The sequence below is a fragment of the Rhinopithecus bieti genome, unplaced genomic scaffold (assembly GCF_001698545.2).
Source record: "Rhinopithecus bieti isolate Rb0 unplaced genomic scaffold, ASM169854v2 scaffold_64314, whole genome shotgun sequence".
In the NCBI taxonomy this organism is placed as follows: Eukaryota; Metazoa; Chordata; class Mammalia; order Primates; family Cercopithecidae; genus Rhinopithecus; species Rhinopithecus bieti.
The window spans coordinates 304,676-325,294 of NW_016824620.1; the positions used below are offsets into that span (position 1 = coordinate 304,676).

General features: G+C 41.4%; 1 protein-coding gene and 1 pseudogene across 1 annotated transcript in view; one reads left to right on the forward strand and one right to left on the reverse strand.

Annotated features, from left to right (window-relative positions):
- Nucleotides 1-598: 598 nt before the first annotated feature.
- Nucleotides 599-20,619, forward strand: part of NEK4 (NIMA related kinase 4) — a 78,367-nt gene continuing 58,346 nt past the window's right edge. The window contains 9 exon segments of the mRNA XM_017862430.1: nt 599-893; nt 2,965-3,231; nt 4,540-4,737; nt 4,916-5,023; nt 6,952-7,106; nt 7,922; nt 10,222-10,240; nt 10,243-10,361; nt 18,485-18,886. Coding sequence (XP_017717919.1) covers nt 801-893; nt 2,965-3,231; nt 4,540-4,737; nt 4,916-5,023; nt 6,952-7,106; nt 7,922; nt 10,222-10,240; nt 10,243-10,361; nt 18,485-18,886 — 1,362 coding nt within the window. The 5' untranslated portion in view covers nt 599-800.
- LOC108522326 (AKT-interacting protein-like) lies at nt 16,108-17,290 on the reverse strand (annotated as a pseudogene).

A 20,619-nucleotide genomic window follows, 5' to 3' on the forward strand; every position in this document is an offset into this window, starting at 1 on the left:
GGGGCCTACGTCCACCTAGAGATCCGCCCTTAGGCTATTAACTTAGCAGGACGCCATGCTAGAGTTTAGTCAGGTCTCTTAGTGCAGTGGTTAGGGCAGTCGTTAACTGCTGAGCGTCTTTGTAGTTCTCAATTAGCAGGCGAAAGTTTTTAGGGATGAAAGGTACTGATATCTCCAATTTACTTTGAATGTATCAAAAAAGAGGATGGATTGCTGGATACAGAGACGGCATGTGATAAAGCGGATACAGCAAATGTTACTGGTAGAGAGTCTGTCACCAATCATTAGAACATGAGCTCCAGGAGGGCAGGGGCTTTGTCGGCCTGGCACATAGGCAGTCAATAAATATTCGTAGAATGAACGAACAATACTTGTAACGGGCTTAGGACAAACAAGTGCACAATAAGAGGAAGCTTTCCCCGACTCTGCCGTGGCGGGGACCAGGACGGTAGAACCGACCAACAGAAAGCGCGCGAGGCCTGGAGAAGTCGCTCTGGCCTCCTGGAGCCTCTGCTCTATGGCGGGTCCTCCCGGGGCTGCGGAACCTCTCTGGCCGCTCGTGGCGTCCGCTCTATGGCAGTCCTTTGGGGAAGCAGGAGCATGCGCAGGACTGCTCCCGGCCCGGATCGCTATGGCAGCGGCGTCGTCGTGGGCCGGGACCCCGCTATCCCGCCCGGGCCTGGCTGCCTCAACAGCCGCCCCCACTGCACACTTTAGGGCATGAACCGAGCATCCTGCTGCTTCCCGCTGCCCTACCCGCCGCTGCCGCCGCATCCCGTCTCTGGGCCAGCGCTGGGAACATGCCCCTGGACGCCTACTGCTACCTGCGGGTCGTGGGCAAGGGGAGCTACGGAGAGGTGACGCTTGTGAAGCACCGGCGGGACGGCAAGCAGGTCTGCAGGCGTGAGGCCCGGCAAGGGGCGGGGGCGGGCAGAGGTGCGCCGAGGGCGCCTACCGGTAGATTAGGTCAGGAGTGGTCGCAAGGGACTCATCTCGGATGGCATTTCCTCAGGGAGATGGTCCCAGACCAAGACGAGGCCAGGCCTCCCTGTAATATGCGCCCAGAACTTCCTTTACTTCTTTGTTGTATTAATTTTTTTCCTTTTAATTTTAATTTTTTTTAATTACGATTCTTCGTTTTATGTAAAAATTTTCAGTCTCTGCATATCTATTTCTTTGTTGTATTAATTGGCATGCTTGATCTACACACCTTTCTCCCACCCCCGACAATCTCATAAGAGCAGGTATCATGCATTCCCAGGACTTAACACAGCGCCTAGCAAGCATTATTCCTTGCATAATGGGCCCCAAACGTCTCTACTGTAGACTGCTGGACTCACTTAAAACTCGGACTAATTTTCTTCCCGCCAAACCTTCTTTCATGTCTTCCATTTCAGTGAATAGCGACACCAACCCACCAGTTGCCCAAGCCGGACACCTGAAGTCATTTTTAAGCCTCCCCACGCACCCCAACACTGATTATATTTATCTATCACTAAGACAATAGGCCTCCTGTCATCTCTATTGGTACCACCCCAATCCAGGACACCCTGTTTTCTCTAGCTAGGCTATGGCCACGGTTTCCCAACTGGTCGCCGCTACTTGACTTGCTTTTCTCCAATCCATCACTTTCATTGCAGCCTCAGTGATCCTTCTAAAATTTAAATCTGATGTTGTCACTCCTCCTTTCTTTAAAACACATTATCCCATTACCCTCAGGATAATGAACCAATTCTTCAATGTGGCGTATTAATAGGGTGACAATATAATGTATTGTACAAACTAGGACAATTTTGAAACTGAAAGGAGGCACTATCAATAGTTACACCAGGGCAGTAGGACTGCTCCAGCCAAGCTGAGAGGAGATGTTCCCGTTAAATATAGGGCCCAATTGCCTGTTCTTCCTTGTCTCTGGTGCTAGTTGCTTTGCCTGGAACACAAGCTCATGCATAAGAGATTTATTCAGTAGGCATTGGGGGAATCATTGGATTTTGGGGCTGATAATAGGGAACTAGCAATAGCTAGTTATTTGAGCTTTAGTTTACACTTCACAAAACACGTTTATGTATGTGTTGAAGAAATGAATTGTATGGTCTTTGAAATGATTGAGGGCAATGTATTAGGTGTTAGAGGCTATTAATTTCTTTTAAGTGTGAATGATTTTCTATGCTGAGAGTCAGTGACTATTAAACTTACGGGACCATGGATCCCTTTGAGTATCTAATGTAATCCATAGACTATTCTGTCTGCAAATGTATATTGAGGCCATATTTTATGCACCTTTTTGGGAGACTTTAGATGTTAAGAAATTTCTTTTTTCTTTTTTAAAAAAAAATTTTTTTTGAGACAGAGTCTTGCTCTGCCTCCCAGGCTGGAGTGCAGTGGTGCGATCTTGACTCACTGCTGCAATTTCTGCATCCCACGTTCAAGCGATTCTCCTGTGTCAGCCTTCCGAGTTGCTGAGACTACAGTTACACACCACCACGCTGGGCTGATTTTTGTATTTTTAGTAGAGACGGGTTTCACTGTGTTGACCAGGCTGGTCTTGAACTCCTGACCTCAGGTGATCCACCCACCTTGCCCTCCCAAAGTGCTGGAATTATAGTTGTGAGCCACTGTATACGGCCAGACATTAAGAAATTGCTAACACAGGTTTTATAATTGATCCAATGGTATGTTATCTTGAACTCACTTTTTTTAGTCATTAATGAAATTGTGAAAAGCAGATGGAAAGGTAATTTTTTTGTGGCCCTACAGGGCTATAAATCTAACTTATAAGAAGTATCATTAATAATAGCAAATATTTTCCCCGATTTTGTACTTGGTGAAAAACAAAATGAATAGGTTGTCTGACAGGCTCTACAAGGTTGGTTTTGAGGATATTCTTGAGAGCCCTTAGATAACTCAGAGGCCACAAATCTTATGTTTATTTGCACATTGTGAAAATACATGTTTTGTTTTTAGTACGTCATCAAAAAACTGAACCTTCGAAATGCCTCTAGCCGAGAGCGGCGAGCTGCTGAACAGGAAGCCCAGCTCTTGTCTCAGTTGAAGCATCCCAACATTGTCACCTACAAGGAGTCATGGGAAGGAGGAGATGGTCTGCTCTACATTGTCATGGGCTTCTGTGAAGGAGGTGATCTGTACCGAAAGCTTAAGGAGCAGAAAGGGCAGCTTCTGCCTGAGAATCAGGTGGTAGAGTGGTTTGTACAGATCGCCATGGCTTTGCAGGTACTGTGTAGACTAATGGCATCCTAGCTTGTTCCCAGATGGCAAGAAGATGGCAGGTGTATTTTAGGAAAATTTTTCTTCAGATACTTACATATAGAAATGTATTTTTTGGAAAATTCATTTGCGAAGTTGACCCAATCACTCTTGGTGTAGCATTGGAACTTTTCTAAGCAAATGATATCTATATTAAAATAGACCTAGATTTCATGTCTAATTGCAGGGGAAGCCCACTCATTTAATATTTATAGCAAAGTCAATTTTAAAGACCCTGAGGCAACCAAGAGCAAAGAGTGACTATGTTTGTTATCCGTTGGTCAGTTGTGTCATGCTGAAAGGTGGCTAGGCTAATTGATATGCCCAAGTGATTTCATCTGTCACCCTGCTGGGGTACAGTAGATGGAAATGCAAAATAAGTTTTCTTTTTTCTTATTTTTTAGAATTGGGCAGCACTTCATTCCATAAGATGGAATAAGTGTTCCTACAAGTTTGTGTTTTAAAATGCATGTAACTCAAAAGCAAAACTGTTTATGAAATATTATTTTGGAACTGGGTAGACTTGTCCACAATTAATTGACCATGTTTAAATTCTGAGATACTTTAAATAAAAATGCTCTTGCTATACTTGAAAATATTAAGCTGAGGATTTCATGTGTCTGACTTTGTATAAGTTGTCCTACCTTCAGTGGGAGTTTGTAAGCATTTTTTTTTTTTTTTGAGACAGAGTGTCACTGTCGCCCAGATTCGAGTGCAGTGGCACAATCATGGCTCGTTCCAACCTCCCCCTCCTGGGTTCAAGATACTCATGCCTCAGCCTCCCAAGTAGCTGGGATTATAGGCATGCGTCACCATGCCCAGCTGATTTTTGTATTTTTTTAGTAGAGATGGGGTTTTGCCATGTTGCCCAGGCTGGTCTTGAACTCCTGGCCTCAAGTGATCTCCCCACCTCAGCCTCCCAAACTGCTGAACAAGGCGCCTGGCCTGTAAACATATTTTTAAACTGGATTCATGTAGTGCCAAAATGTATTAATTGTCAGGCTACCAGGGAACAGTTTTGATGTGTACTGGGTAAGTCAATGCATGGAACTTAATTTTCTCATTTCAAATATTGTAAATTAGACCTTTTACTTAGAAATTATAAAGCAATAATGTTTGGTAGGTATTTGTTTGTTGAATAAGGAATTGTATGGTTGGTTACTCTTTATGGTCAAAGACTGTAACTCATGCCATTGCTGATGGTATACAATAGGCCAGGAATAAATGCATAATTAAGTCTATTCATATGTAATAAAATCTTGTTTCTTTCCTCAGTATTTACATGAAAAACACATCCTTCATCGAGATCTGAAAACTCAAAATGTCTTCCTAACAAGAACAAACATCATCAAAGTGGGGGACCTAGGAATTGCCCGAGTGTTAGAGAACCACTGTGACATGGCTAGCACACTCATTGGCACACCCTACTACATGAGCCCTGAATTGTTCTCAAACAAACCCTACAACTATAAGGTAGGATTGGGCTGTGTATGCTGTCTTACCTTGTCTCTGGGAGAGTACTCATAATTTCAGAAGTTAGTTAAGTCAGATAATTATGAATTGGTTTAAGGAAAATGTTTTCTTTTTTTAAAGGGGAAAAAGTATAAATAAGCTATTCTGACATTTAACCATTTACTGTTTTATTTTCTAGTCTGATGTTTGGGCTCTAGGATGCTGTGTCTATGAAATGGCTACCCTGAAGCATGCTTTCAATGCAAAAGATATGAATTCTTTAGTTTATCGGATTATTGAAGGAAAGGTAAAGAATAATCTAGAACTAATTGACCAGTATTCCTATAGTGCAGCTTTATAAATAGCTACTAGCAAAATCATTGATGATTTTGATGAGTCAGTGAGTAATTATTGATATTGGGTTGATAGTTAACAGTGGTGGGTCCCCTCTGTGGGGAAGGTCAGACTAGAGGGAAAGGGATTGATGGATCATTTCTTAATATTAATCTGTAAGACGGCTTAATGGCTCAAAAGAATTGGCTTTTTGGAAACCTATGCCTATAGTCATAGGATATGCAGATGCCCTGGGAGGCTATTTATCTCTTCTTCTAAGCAGCCTATGATTGAATGAGCTACATTTAAAATGAGTTTACTCTGTTTAAACTTGTTGTTCCTTTGATAATCATCACAATAATCAATAACTAGTTAAGAACCACAGAAAGCATTGTGTCTGATGTAGGCTCCAGAGTGACCAACTTTGTATATTCCATGAGGCTAGTTGCCCTTTATAGTGTCAGGCATCCGTGTACTGTTAAGGGATTTTTTTTTTTTTTTTTGAGGTGGAGTTTTGCTCTTGTCTCCTAGGCTGGAGTGCAATGGCATGATCTCAGCTCACAGCAACCTCTACCTCCTGGGTTCAAGTGATTCTCGTGCCTTATCTTACCAAGTAGCTGGGATTACAGGCACGTGTTACCACGCCCAGCTAATTTTTGTATTTTTAGTACAGATGGGGTTTTACCATGTTGGCCAAGCTGGTCTCGAACTCCTCACCTCAGGTGACGTGCCCGCCTCAGCCTCCCAAAATGCTGGGATTACAGGTGTGAGCCCCTGTGCCTGGCCAATGTACTAAGTTTTAAAGGCCATGAATCACCTATTGATTTTAATACTATCCCACAACTCATTTAATTTTCAATTTGAAACACATTGAAAACATACACAAAAGTAAAATTTTCCCATAATGCCACTACTTAAGAATCAAACAAGAAGGGAGTGAAATTCTCTTCTCTTTCTATTCCCATTCCCTGGAAGATGACCATTGCTAGCAATTTGGTACATGGCCTTTCTGTTTTTTTCCTGTCTTTATACAGACATAACTCTGTGTGTGTGTGCATGTGCATGTGCACACATACACCCATAGATCCATAGATTCTTAAACTGAAATGGAATCAGGCTGTTTACATGGTACATAACTTGTTTTTTTGACTTAATATATGAGGGACATCTTTCCAAGTTGGTACCTGCACCTGCAAGTGTTGGTTTTTTTGTTTGTTTGTTTGTTTGTTTGTTTTAGACAGAGTCTCACTCTGTCACCCAGGCTGGAGTGCAGTGGCGTGATCTTGGCTCACTGCAAGCTCCGCCTCCTGGGTTCACACCATTCTCCTGCCTCAGCCTCCCAAGTAGCTGGGACTACAGATGCCCGCCACCATGCCCAGCTAATTTTTTTGTATTTTTAGTAGAGACAGGGTTTCACCGTGTTAGCCAGGATGGTCTCGATCTCCTGACCTCATGATCCACCCGCCTGGCCTCCCAAAGTGCTGGGATTACAGGCGTGAGCCACTGTGACTGGCTTTTTCTTCTTTATAAGAAGAATGTATGATAATTTATTCCACAAATCTACTATGGGACATTTATGTTTCCAATTGTTTACTACTGCAAGAACAGTACTGCATTGAACATCCTGGTACAGTACTGCAAGAGTATGAGGAAACTCATACTCTTATTTCTGAATGAGAGTGTCATCAGATGGGACTGCTGGGTTGAAGGATATACTTTTATAATTTTACAACTTGTTATCTTACAACTGGGATACCAGTACACTTCCTGTAGACTAATATATTGATTGTTTTCTGCTTATGTGGATATATGACTATAAATAAATATTGGGAAACCTCTATCAGCTTTTACTTTGTTTCACAAGACCATTAGTCATAATTACAGTATTATTTTTCTTTGTAGCTGCCACCAATGCCAAGGGATTACAGCCCAGAGTTGGCAGAACTGATAAGAACAATGCTGAGCAAAAGGCCTGAAGAAAGGCCGTCTGTCAGGAGCATCCTGAGGCAGCCTTATATAAAGCGGCAAATCTCCTTCTTTTTGGAGGCCACAAAGATGTAAGCTACTTCCCTTGCAAATAGCTGGGCTAAATAGATGGGGTAAAAGAGGGTGGCTTCTATAATATTCATATGCAAGAATTAATGGTGGGTTGTTTTAAAAAAACAAGAAATAAAATGGCCTGATTACATATGTAGAGGAGGCAAGATTCTACCCTCTTAAGGTTTTTTGGCTGAGTTTGAGAATTAAACTTATAATTTAACAGGAGAAAAGCATATAGATTTATTTAATACCTGAATAAGTTTTATGTGACACAGGAGCCCTCGTAAGGAAATGAAGACCCAAAGAAGTGGCAAAACCTAAATGCTTTTGTGCTTGATTCAACAAAGAGAGGGAATTGTGGAAAAGTAAACTATGTGAAGAGGCTAAAGGAAGATAAGAATTATTTTAATAAGGTCTGTTTATAGAATTCTCGCAGTTCAGCTTTCCATTCTTGATAATAAGAATGTTACTTTTGGCCGGGCGCGGTGGCTCACGCCTGTAATCCCAGCACTTTGGGAGGCCGAGGTGGGCAGATCACGAGGTGAGGAGATCGAGACCATCCTGGCTAACACAGTGAAACCCCATCTCTACTAAAAATACAAAAAAATTAGCCGGGCGTAGCGGCGGGCGCCTGTAGTCCCAGCTACTCGGGAGGCTGAGGCAGGAGAATGGCGTGAACCCGGGAGGCGGAGCTTGCAGTGAGCCGAGATCGCGCCACTGCACTCCAGGTTGGGGGCAAAGGGAGACTCCGTCTCAAAAAAAAGATACAGGGAGGACATATTTCATATGGGAGTTTTGTCTTCTGCTTTCTGGAAGAAAAAGGGAAGGTCAGAGTATCTTTCTTGCACTTACTTTTTTTTTTTTTTGACACGGAGTCTTGCTGTGTCACCCAGGCTGGAGTTTAGTGGCATGATCTCAGCTCACTGCAACCTCCGCCTCCCGGGTTCAAGCAATTCTCCTGCGTCAGCCTCCCCAGTAGCTGGGATTATAGGCGCCCGCCACTGTGCCTGGCTTATTTTTGTATTTTTAGTAGATACAGGGTTTCACCATGTTGGCCAGGCTGGTCTTGAACTCCTGACCTCGTGATCCGCCCACCTCAGTCTCCCAAAGCTTGCACTTACTTTTTAAAGAACCTTAGCCCAAAATAATCTTTATGCCAAAGTAGCACTTTTGACATGGCATATTCTCCCAGTCTTCAAATACATGTTGAAATTTGCTTAATTGCTAAAATCAGAAATTTGGAGAACCACTGTCACATTCCTCAGAGGGTTCTAAGACATATAGTGTACATTTTTTTTTTTTTTTTTTTTTTTTTTGAAACGGAGTTTCGCTGTTTCTCCATGGCTGGGGTGCAGTGGTCGGATCTCCGCTCTCTGTAAGCTCCGCCTCCCGGGTTTACGCCATTCTCCTGCCTCAGCCTCCCTAGTAGCTGGGACTACAGGCGCCCGCCACCACGCCCGGCTAGTTTTTTGTGTTTTTTTAGTAGAGACGGGGTTTCACCGTGTTAGCCAGGATGGTCTCGATCTCCTGACCTCGTGATCCGCCCGTCTCGGCCTCCCAAAGTGCTGGGATTACAGGCTTGAGCCACCGCGCCCGGCCAGTGTACATTTTTTTTAAAAGGACATATGCACTACTCTGGGCTCACTGCCTATGAGTTAGGCCTGTTCTCAAGGAGCAGCCAAATAATAAAAGGGCATATGTTTTAGAAATCATATTGTAATTAGAGATTATCTGAGAAACTTATATGTCTTACTATGTAATATAGTAATATTTAAAAAGTAGTGCTCACACTTCTGAGAGCTTGCATAAAGTTCCCTCTTCATTCATATAATTTCCCGAGAGAATTCCTTGCTTTGACTTGCAGGTCCTGCCTTTACTAAACAGGTGTTCCAGGATCTAAGACTTATGGCTGGACAAAACTATCACAATCTGTTTGGCTTCTCCTCTTGCCTTGTGGCATGTTAAATTTGGAAGGAGAGGTGGCAATGCTGCAGATTCCTGAGGGAATAAAGAATAACCATCTTTTTGTGTACATTGTCTATATAATTTCCCACCAAGCAGAACTTTGGCCTTCCAGTGCACTGATCTCCACACTTGTCTTGAATTCTCCAGAGGTTTAGCCCAGTTTTAGAACTGACATGCTAAAATAGTTGGGGATGTTATTCCTGTATACATTTATTCTATAAGTCAGCATTAAGTATACCAATCAGTTTTACTCTCAAAGTTAGCCAAGCAGTTGTGGTATTATTACAAACATGTAAAATTTGAAAATGAAAATTAACCTGGTACTCCCATATGTGAGGCAGTCTCCCACAGAAGTTTTATTTTGGAATAATTTTGTATAAACAGAAAAGTTGGAAAGATAGTGTGGAAAGTTCCTGTATACCCCTCATCTAATTTCTTCTGTGATTACTAGATTACATACCCTGATGCATTTGTCAAAACTAAGAAACCAATATTGAAATATTACTATTGACTTGGCCATGCATGGTGGCTCATGCCTGTAATCCCAGCACTTTGGGAGGTCAAGGCTGGCAGATCACCTGAGGTCAGGAGTTTGAGACCAGCCTGGCCAACATGGTGAAACTCCATCTCTACTAAAAAAAAAAATACAAAAAAATTAGCCAGGTGTGGTGGCACACGCCTGTAGCTGCAGCTACTCAGGAGGCTGAGGCACAAGAATCGCTTGAACCCGGGCAGTGGAGGTTACAGTGAGCTGAGATCACGCCACTGCACTCTAGCCTGGGTGACAAAGTGAGACTCTGTCTCAATTTAAAAAAAAAAAAAAAAGAAAAGTATTACTATTGACTAAATTTCAGACTTTCTTTGGCTTTCACCAGTTTTTTTTCTCTAATGTCTCTTTTCTATTCCAGGATCCAATCCAGGATATAGTACATCTAATCAGGGGTCTGTGATCGTTTCTCACTTTCTTTATTTTTTATGACCTTGTTTGTTTCAAAGACTACTGGTCAGGTGTTTTGTAGGATGCCCCTTAGATTTTTAGAAAACTGTTCTCTATAAATGATGCAGTTCTGTAAGGGAATTCATTGTATATACACACTCCCACCTATACATAAAAAGCCATAATCTTCAGTATATTGATAATAACTCTTTCTTTTCTTCTTCATAAAGAAAACCTCCAAAAGTAACATTAAAATGGTGACTCTAAATCCAAGCCTTTTGCTACAGTGGTTTCCGGAAAGGCAGAATCAAATCATGAAGTAATCCACCCCCAACCACACTCTTCTGAGGGCTCCCAGACATATATAATGGTATGTTTTTTTTAAAGGGTATGTGTTTTAGAAACTGCACTTAGAAAAATGGGCCATCTAAGCAAATTATTTTATGTGAAATGATTATGCTTTACTAGAGATTCTGTTGTACAATTAATTCCTTATTGTAAAGAAAGAATACTGGTTAAGCGATTGATTTAGCTTTATCCAAATTGGTCGTCAAAATGTTCATGAAATCAGTGCTATAATAACTTTTAAGAATTTTTTAGGTGAAATTTATATAACAAAATTAACCATTTTAAAGTAAACAATTAAGGTGGGTGCGGTGGCTCATGCCTGCAGTTCCAGCACTCTGGGAGGCCAAGGCTGGCAGATCACCTGAGGTTCAAGACCAGCCTGGCCAACATGGAGAAACCCCGTCTCTACTAAAAATACAAAAATTAGCTAGCTGTGGTGGCGTGTGCCTGTAGTCCTAGCTACTCAGGAGGCTGAGGGAGGAGAATAGCTTGAACCTGGGAGGCGGAGGTTGCAGTGATCCAAGATTGCACCACTGTATTCCAACCTGGGTGACAGAATGAAACACTGTTTCAAAAATAAAAATAAATAAATAATTAAATAAAGTGATCAATTAAGTGTGGCCAGTACATTCACAGTGTAGTGCAACTATCACTTCTATGTAGTTCCAAAACATTTTTATCACCCCAAAGGAAATCTCTTCCTCATTAAGCAGTCACTCCCCGTTTTGTCCTTCACCCAGCCTCTGGCAACCACCATTGTGGTTCCTGTCTCTATGAAGTCACCTGTCCTGGATATTTCACGTAAATAGGATCGTTAAATATATGATCTTTTGTTTCTGGTGTCTTCCACATAGCATATTTTCAAGGTTGATCCATGTAGCATGTATGAATACTTCATTTCTTTTTAGGTCTGGCTACCATTGTATGGATATACCACAGTTTGTTTATCCATTCATCCATTAGTAGACATTTGAGTTTTTTTCACCTTTTGGCTATTGCTATGAATATATGTGTACAAGTAGTTGAGTACCTGTTTTCTGTTCTTTTGTGTCCATACCTAGCAGTGGAATTACTGAATCAAATGGTAATTTTTGATTTGACTTTTTTTTGGTTTGACTTTTTGAGGAACTGTTGCACTGTTTTCTACAGTGGCTGTACCATTTGACATTCCCATCAGCAGTGCACAAGGGTTTCAGTTTCTCCACATCTTTGCCAACACTTGTTATTTTCTGATTTTTTGATTCTAGCCATCCTAGTGGGTGTAAAGTGGTATCCTATTGTATTTTTGATTTGTATTTCCCTAATGATTAATGACATACGGCATCTTTTCACATGCTTGTTGGCCATTTGTATGTCTTCTTTGGAGAAATATCTGCTAAAGCTTTTGCCTTTTTTTTTTTATACAGGGTCTCACTCTGTTGCCTAGGCTGGAGTACGGTGGTGTGATCATGGCTCACTCTAGCTTCCACCTCTCAGGATCAAGTGATCCTCCCACCTCAGCCTCCTGAGTATCTGGGACCACAGCATGCCGCCATGCCTGGCTAATTTTTTTATTTGTAGAGACAACGTCTTACTGTGTTGCCCGGGCTGGTCTCAAATTCCTGGGCTCAGGCGATCCTCCTACCTTGGCTTTCTAAACAAAGTGCTGGGATTACAGGCATGAGCCACTGTGCCCAGGCTTTTTTTTCTTTTTTTAAGAGAGGATCTTGCTCTGTCACCCAGGCTGGAGTACAGTGGCATCATCATAGCTCACCACAGCCTCTGAACTCCTTGACTCAAGGGATCTTCCTACCTCAGCCTTCCGATTAACTGGGTCTACAGGTGCACGCCACCATACCTGGCTAACTATTATGATTATTTTTGTAGAGGTGGGTCTCACTATGTTGCTCAGGCTGGTCTCGAACTCCTGGGCCCAAGCAGTTCAGTTCTTCTGCCTTTTCCTCCCAAAGTGCTGATATTACAGTTATGAGCCACATCATCCAACCCCTGCCCAGTTTTAAATTGTGTTTTTGTCTTTTTGTTGTTGAGTCGTAAGAGTTCTCTATCTGTGTTCCAGATACTAGTCCCTTGTCAGACAGACAACTTGCAATATTTTCTCCATTGTATAGGTTGTCTTTTCTTTCCCTTTTTAATTAACTTTTCTTTTTTGTTTTTAAAAATTTCTTTTGTTTTTTTCACTTTCTTGATAATGTCCTTTTCACAAAAGCTTCTAATTTTGATGAAGTCCAGTTTATCTATTTTTTTATTTTGTTGTCATAGCTAAGAATCCCTTGCCAAATCCAATGTCTTGAAGGTTTATGCCATAGTTTCTTATAACAATTTTATAGTTTTAGCTCTTATATTTAGGTTGTCGATCCAATTTTAATTTTTTCATTATGATAAAATATAATGTAAAATTTACTATCTTAATCGTTTGTAAATGTACAATTCAGTGGTGTTAAATACATCTATAATGTTATGCAGCCATCATCACTCATCTTCATAACTCTCATATTGTAAAACTGAACTCTGTTCTCTTTAAACAGTATCTCCCCATTCCCTACTACCCCAGTCCCTGGCAACCACTGTTCTACCATTCTTCTTCTTCTTTTTTTTTTTTTTTTTGTGATGGAGTCTTGCCATGTCGCCCAGGCTAGAGTGCAGTGGCATGATCTCGGCTCCCTGCAACCTCCACCTCCCTGGTTCAAGCAGTTCCCCTGCCTCAGCCTCCCGAATAGCTGGGATTACAGGTGCATGCCATGACATCTAGCTAATTTTTTTGTGTTATTAGTAGAGACAGGGTTTTACCACGTTGGCCCGACTGGTTTCGAACTCCTGACCTCAGGCAATCCACCCGCCTCGGCCTCCCAAAGTGCTGAGATTACAGGTGTGAGCCACCGTGCCTGGCCCACCATTCTACTTTCTATCTCCATGGTTTTGACTAGTGTAAGTACCTCAGATAAGGGGATCATGCAGTATTTGTCTTTCATGACTGCTTTGTTTCGTTTCACATAATATCCTCAAGGTTCATCCATGTTGTGACGTGTCAGAATTGCCTTCCTTTTTAATGCTGAATAATGTGTTGTATGTATCCCACATTTTGTTTATCTGGTTCATCTGCCATCTGCAGATGTACATTTGTGTTGTTTCCACCTTTTTGCTATTGTGAATAATGCTGCTATGAACATGGGTGTACACGTATCTCTTTGAGACCCTGATTTCTTTTTTCTTTTTTTTTTTTTTTCTGAGACAGAGTCTCACTGTTACCCAGGTTGGAGTGCAATGGCGCAATGTTGGCTCCCTGTAACTTCCACCTCCTGGGTTCAAGCGAGTCTCCTGCCTCGGCCTCCCAAGTAGCTGGGATTACGGGCATGTGCCACCATGCCCAGCTAATTTTTGTATTTTTAGTAGAGATGGGATTTCACCATGTTGGCCAGGCTGGTCTCAAACTCCTGACCTCAAGCGATCCACCCGCCTTAGCCTCCCAAAGTGCTGGAATTACAGGCGTGAGCCACTGCTCCCTGCCAAGACCCTGATTTCTGTTTTTTTGGGTATATAACCAGAAGTGGAACTGCTGACCACATGGTAATTCTATTTTTAACTTTTTGAGGACCTGTAGTACTGTTTTCCACAACTTCTGTATCATTTTACATTCCTATCAGCAGTATACAAAGCTTCCAATTTCTCTACATTCTCACCAGTACTTGTTATTTTCTGGGATTTGTTAGTAATAGCCATCCTAATGGGCATGAGATGGTATCTCATTGTAGTTTTGATTTGCATTTCCCTAGTGATTAGTTATATTGAGCATTTTTTGTGTATTTCTTGGCCGTTTGCATATCTTTTTGGAAGGAATGTTTATTCAAGTCCTTTGCCCATTTTTGAGTTGGGTCGTTCATTTTTTGCTGTTGAATTTTAGGAGTTCTCCATATATTCAAGATGTCAATCCCTTATCACATACATGATTTGCAAATATTTTCTCTCATTTTGTGGGTTACCTTTTTACTCTGTTGATAGTATTTTTTGATGCACAAAATTTTTAATTTTTGTGAAATCCAGTATGTCTTTTTCTTGTGTTGCCTGTGCCTTTGGTGTCCTATCCAGAAAATCATTGCCAAATCCAGTGTTGTGAAGCCTTTGCCTTACGTCTTCTTCTGAGAGTTTGATAGTTTTAGGTCTTACATTTAGGTTTTTTGTTCATTTTGAGTTAATTTTTTATATGGTATTAGGTAAAGGTTTGACTTCATTCTTCTGTATATGGGTATTTAGCTTTTTCAGCACTATTTGTTGAAAAAACTGTCCTTTCCTCATTAAATGATCATGGCACCTTTGTCAAAAATCGTTTGCCCACACATGTGAAGGTTTATTTCTGGGTTCCCCATTCTGTTCCATTGGTTTCTATGTATAATGTCTGTTTTTATACGAATACTACACTGTTTTGATAATGTGGTTTTGTGGTATGTTTTAAAATCATGAGGCATGAGCCCTCCATCTCTATTCTTCTTTTTCAAGATTGTTTTGGCTATTTGGGAGCCCTTGAGATTCCATTGAATTTTAGGATGGATTTTTCTGTTTTTCCAAAGAATGTCATTGGGATTTTGATAAGGATTAGATTGAATCTATAGATTGCTCTGGGTAGTATTAATATATTAACAATATTAAGCTCTTCTCAAGGAGATGCCCAATTGTAAAAAGAGAAAAAAAAGAACGAACAATGTTAACAATCTTCCAATCCATGAACATGGGATGTGTTTCCATTTATTTATGCCTTCTTTACATTTCTTTCAACACCATTTTGTAGATTTCACTATGTGAGTCTTTCTTTCACCTTTTGGTTAATTCCTAATTATTTTATTATTTTTGATACTGTTGTAAATTGAATTGCTTTTGTAATTTGCTTCTCAGATTGTCTATGGTTAGTATATAGAAATGCAACTGTTTTTTGTATGTTGACTTTGCCTCTTGCTACCTTGCTCAGTTCATTTATTAGTTCCAACAGTTTCTGTGTGTGGAATCTTTAGGGTTTCCTACACACAAGATCATATCATCTGCAAAAGGAGATAATTTTACTTCTTCTTTTCTAATTGTGATGCCTTATTTTTTTTTCCTTGCCTAATTGCTCTGACTAGAACTTCTAGTACTATATTGACTAGAAGAGGTGAAAACAGGTATTCTTGCCTTGTTCCTGATCTTAGAGGAAAAGCTTTCAGTCTTTCACCATTAAATGTGATGTTTACTGTGGGTGTTTCATATGTGACTTTTATTATGTTAGGAACTTTTTTTTCTATTCCTAGTTTGTTGAATTTTTTTTTTTACTCATGAAAAGGTGTTTTTTTTCCCCACAGCCCTGAAAATCATCACATAAGGGTGTTGATCATGTGTTTCTTTCCTTCATTCTGTTAATGTGGTCTAATACTACATATGAAGCATATAATTCATTGTCCTTAATTACATTCACAGTATCATGCAACCATCATCACTATCTTCCAAAACCTTTCCATCATTTCAAACAGAAACTTTGTACCCATTGAGCAATAATTTTCTATTCCCTCTATCCTCAGGCCCTGGTAAGCTCTCGTCTACTTTTTGTCTTTATGGATTTGCCTGTTCTAGATATATTATATAAGTGGAATTGTACAATATTTGTCTTTCTGTTTCTGGCTTCTTTCTTTCTTTTTTTTTTCATTGTTAACACGGTTTTGTTTTTCAGGCTGTCCATTGCCATTGGTCAGCTTTAACTAGTCCAGAGTCCAGCAGGAAAGTGCATGGTGTACCAGATTCACCATCTCTTAAGTTGCTACTGTTTTCTCTTATTTACTAAAAGATTGTACTGAGCCAGTCTTTACTTATGACAGGCCGGCGACACGAACATTTATTGTGCTGTTCTTCAGGCTTTTCTGAGTCAGCATCTTTTCTTTGGCTTCATCATGTACAGAAGGATTCCATGGAGAAAAGCTAATTGCATGAGTCTTCTATTTTAGATTGGTCAGACAAATGAGAAATGCACACCTTAACACTGTCATCCACTTTACTCTTAAAAAGCTGAATATCTTTCTCATATAGTATTACAGCCTCTGGGTTTAGGGGGCTTTTTTATCAATCTTGTAGAAAACTCTCCCTGCATATTGTTAGTACTTGCCAAATTTGATTATGATTCCACCTCCATTTTCCAAATGCTCTCTTCACATCCAGTTCATCTGAGGTGGCATCACCTAGTAGGTGAAAGATGGGAATACCGAATATCAAGCATGGATAGTCACCATCTGGATAGTAATCAGGGATGGATGTAAACTGCAAACTTAAATACACCATCTTTTTTTTTCTTTTTTTTGAGACAGAGTCTCGCTCTGTTGCCCAGGCTAGAGTGTGGTGGTGCGATCTTGGCTCACAGCAAACTCTGCCTCCTGGGTTCAAGTGATCTCCTGCCTCAGCCTCCTGAGTAGCTGGGATTACAGGCACGTGGCACCACACCAGCAAATTGTTATATTTTTGGTTAGAGACGGGTTTCACCATGTTGGCCAGGCTGGTCTCGAACTCCTAACCTCAAGTGCTCCACCCGCCTCAGACTCTCAAAGTGCTGGGATTATAGGTGTGAGCCACCACGCCTGCCTAAATATGCCATCTTGATAAAGTCTATGCTCTATGATTATTAGTCCAAACCACTTTAATACAGAGGGATAAGATGGCTGCAGATAGACACCTAATAACATCTGCTCCACAACCAAGGTAGATTCTGCAAGAAGAGAGTATTTCAGGTGGATGAGTCTGTAGGAAGCATGCATGCCATTTGTTGACTGTGCTGCTGGGGCAGAAGGTGTAGGCTTAGTTATGGGCAAAGCATTTTTGGGAATAGAAGGCACCTGTTTCTTTGGCATAGTTCATGGAAGACTGATTTTCACATCCCCTGCCAATGTTTTCAGCTTCAGATCGTTTCCATATAGAGCTTGTAGACATGCTCCAGAAAGAGTTCATAATGTGTACTCCAAACAAAGAAATTCAGTATTATGTCATCAGACTCTTCTGTCCTCAGCATTCAATTTACCAGCCTTCTGGGCATTGTGCCTCACCTCTGCGCCTTCAGTGTAGAGTTCCCAGCTGCCCATCACCTTTGTGGCCCAGCAGCATCTCTGGCCACAGTGCCAGTCCTGCCCCTGCTTGCTCCCTGCCCTGTCCTGGCTTATTTCTTTTCTTTTCTGAGACAGGATCTCAATGTGTCAACCAGGCTGGAGTGCAGTGGTGCAATCACGGCTCACTGCAGCCTTGACCTCCCGGCTCAAGCAGTCCTCCCACTCAGGCTTCCAAGTAGCTGGGACTACAGGCACTTGCCACCATGCCCAGCTAATTTTTTGGTATTTTATTTTTATAGAAATGGAGTTTCGTCATGTTGCCTAGGCTGGTCTCAAACTCCTGAGCTCAAGTGATCCTCCTGCCTCTGACTCCCAAAGTACTGGGATGATAGGCGTGAGCTACCACACCTGGCCTGGCTTCTTTTACTTAGCATGTTTTCAAGGGTCATTCATGTTTTAGCATGTATCAGAACTTCACTCCTTTTTATGGATTAGAAATATTCCATTGTATGTATTTGCCTTTTTTTGTGTTGTTGAGACAGCGTTTTCACTCCTGTTGCCCAGGCTGGAGTGCAGTGGCGGGCTCTCGGCTCACTACAACCTCCACTTCCTAGGCTCAAGCAATCCTTCTGCATCAGCCTCCCAAGTAACCGGGACTACAGACATGCACTACCATACCTGGCTAATTTTTTTATTTTTAGTAGAGATGGGATTTCACCATGTTGCCCAGGCTAGTCTCGAGCTCCTGGCCTCAAGTGATTTACCTGCTTCGGCCTCCCAAACTGCTGGGATTACAGGCGTGAGCCACCGTGCCCGGCAGTATTTGCCACATTTGGTTTATCCCTTCATCTGCTGATGGACCTTTGGGTTGTTTCCCCCTTTTGGCTATTTTGAATAAAGCTGCTATAAACATTGGTGTACAAATATTTACTTGAGTCCCTGCTTTCAGTTCCTTAGATTACATACTTATGAGTGGAATTGCTGGGTCATATGGTAATTCCATGTTTAACTTTTTGAGGAATCTCTTGTTGCATTTTGAGTTGATTTGGTATAAGATATGAGGAGTGCTATAATAATTTCCAAACATGTTTTCATTCAGGATGAAGGCAAATGTTTGTCCCAGGAGAAACCCAGGGCCTCTGGTCCCTTGAAGTCACCTGCCAGTCTGAAAGCCCATACCTGCAAACAGGACTTTAGCAATACCACAGAACTAGCCACAATCAGTAAAGTAAATATCGACATCTTACCTGCAAAAGGGAGGGATTCAGTGAGTGATGACTTCGTTCAGGATAATCAGCCAAGACACTTGGATGCCTCTAATGAGTTAGGAGGTATATGCAGTATTTCTCAAGTGAAAGAGGAGATGCTTCAGGACAACAGTAAATCCAGTGCCCAGCCTGAAAACCTGATTCCCACGTGGTCCTCTGACATTGTCACTGGGGAAAATGAACCAGTGAAGCCTCTGCAGCCCCTAATCAAAGAACAAAAGCCAAAGGACCAGGTGAGTGATATGCACACATGAGATACTGGTTTTGGAGAGAAGACGGAAAGTGCAGTTACATATGTGTGGGTTCTCTTGTCATTTTAGGAAAATCAGTAATTCTATGTATCAGTTTAAACATAGAAGAATATTTGCATCAAACCAAAAAGAAACCCAGTACCCTGTAACAGTCACAGCACCTGTGCCTCCTGGGTTCAAGTGATTCTCCAGCCTCAGCCTCCTGAATAGCTGGGATTACAGGCATGTGCCACCAGCTCCAGCTAATTTTTGTAGTTTTTCTAGCAGAGATGGGGTTTTACCATGTTGGTCAGGCTGGTCACAAACTTTGACCTCAAGTGATCAGCCTGCCTCAGCCTCCCAAAGTGCTGGGATTATGGGTGTGAGCCACCACACCCAGCCTTAGGCATCTTTTTATATACTTTGGCCAGTATTTCTCCTTTGGAGAAATAAACTATTTGAATTCTTTGCCAATTTTAAAATTGGTTTATCATTTTATTATTGAATTCTGAGAGTTCTTTATTCTGGATACCAGTTCCTTATTAGATACAGCATTTGAAAATATTGTCTCCCGGCCAGGAATGGTGGCTCACGCCTGTAATCCCAGCACTGTGGGAGGCTGAGGCAGGAGGATCACTTGAAGTCAGGAGTTCAAGACCAGCCTGGCCAACATAGTGAAACTCTGTTTCTACTAAAAATACAAAAATTAGCTGGGCATGGTGGCGCGTGCCTATAATTCCAGCTACTCAGGAGGCTGAGGCAGGAGAATCGCTTGAACCTGGGAGGCGGAGGTTGCAGTGAACTGAGATTGCCCCAGTGCACTCCAGCCTGGGCAACAGAGCGAGACTCCGTCTCAAAAAAACAAAAAGAAGAAAATATTGTCTCCCATCCTCCCCTCCCCTCCCCTCTTCCTCTTCTGCAGGTCCTTGCTCTGTTGCTGAGGCTGGAGTGCAGTGATGTGATCTCAGCTCACTGCAGCCTCGGTGTCCTAGGCTCAAGTGATCCTCCAACCTTAGCCTCCTGAGTAGCTGGGACTACAGGCATACGCCAGCATGCCTGGCTAATTTTTTCTATCTTTTTGTAGAGACAGGGTCTCCCTATGTTGTCTAGGCTGGTCTCAAACTCCTGACTGGGCTCAAATCATTCTCACACCTTGGCCTCCCAAAGTGCTGTGATTACGGGTGTGAGCCACTGCGCCTGGCTGAGCATCTAATTAATATGCATCGGACATAGTCCTAAGTACTTTTAGTGTATTCTCTAAGCTAATCCTCAAATAGTAATATAATGTAGCTGTGGGTATTAGATCCATTTTTAAATGATGAAACTGGGCTCAGGGCAATTAAGTTTCTCACATAAGACTCTGTTTTTTTATTGTTCTTTTTAGGGTACATCCAAATAACTGATGTTTACTTGGGAAATAAATTTTTATTAAATTGGAATTCATTTAAAACATTTGTTCATTTTCAGAATGGAAAACCTATGAAAAGTTATGAGGAGATTTTAAAAAATAATTGAATCAAACCAGTAGTTTTAGATTAACCACAATTTAAGTGATTTAATTAAAACAATTATTTTTATTTGGAGGAAGAGAAAAAAATCAGAACATTTGGATAACTGATGTCGGCATTTTGTCTTTGCCTGTCAGCATTGCAAATAAACATTCATTTTGAGAAAGACAACTTCTCATTATCTTTTTAATTTATTAAAAAATTTTGGGCCGGGCGCGGTGGCTCAAG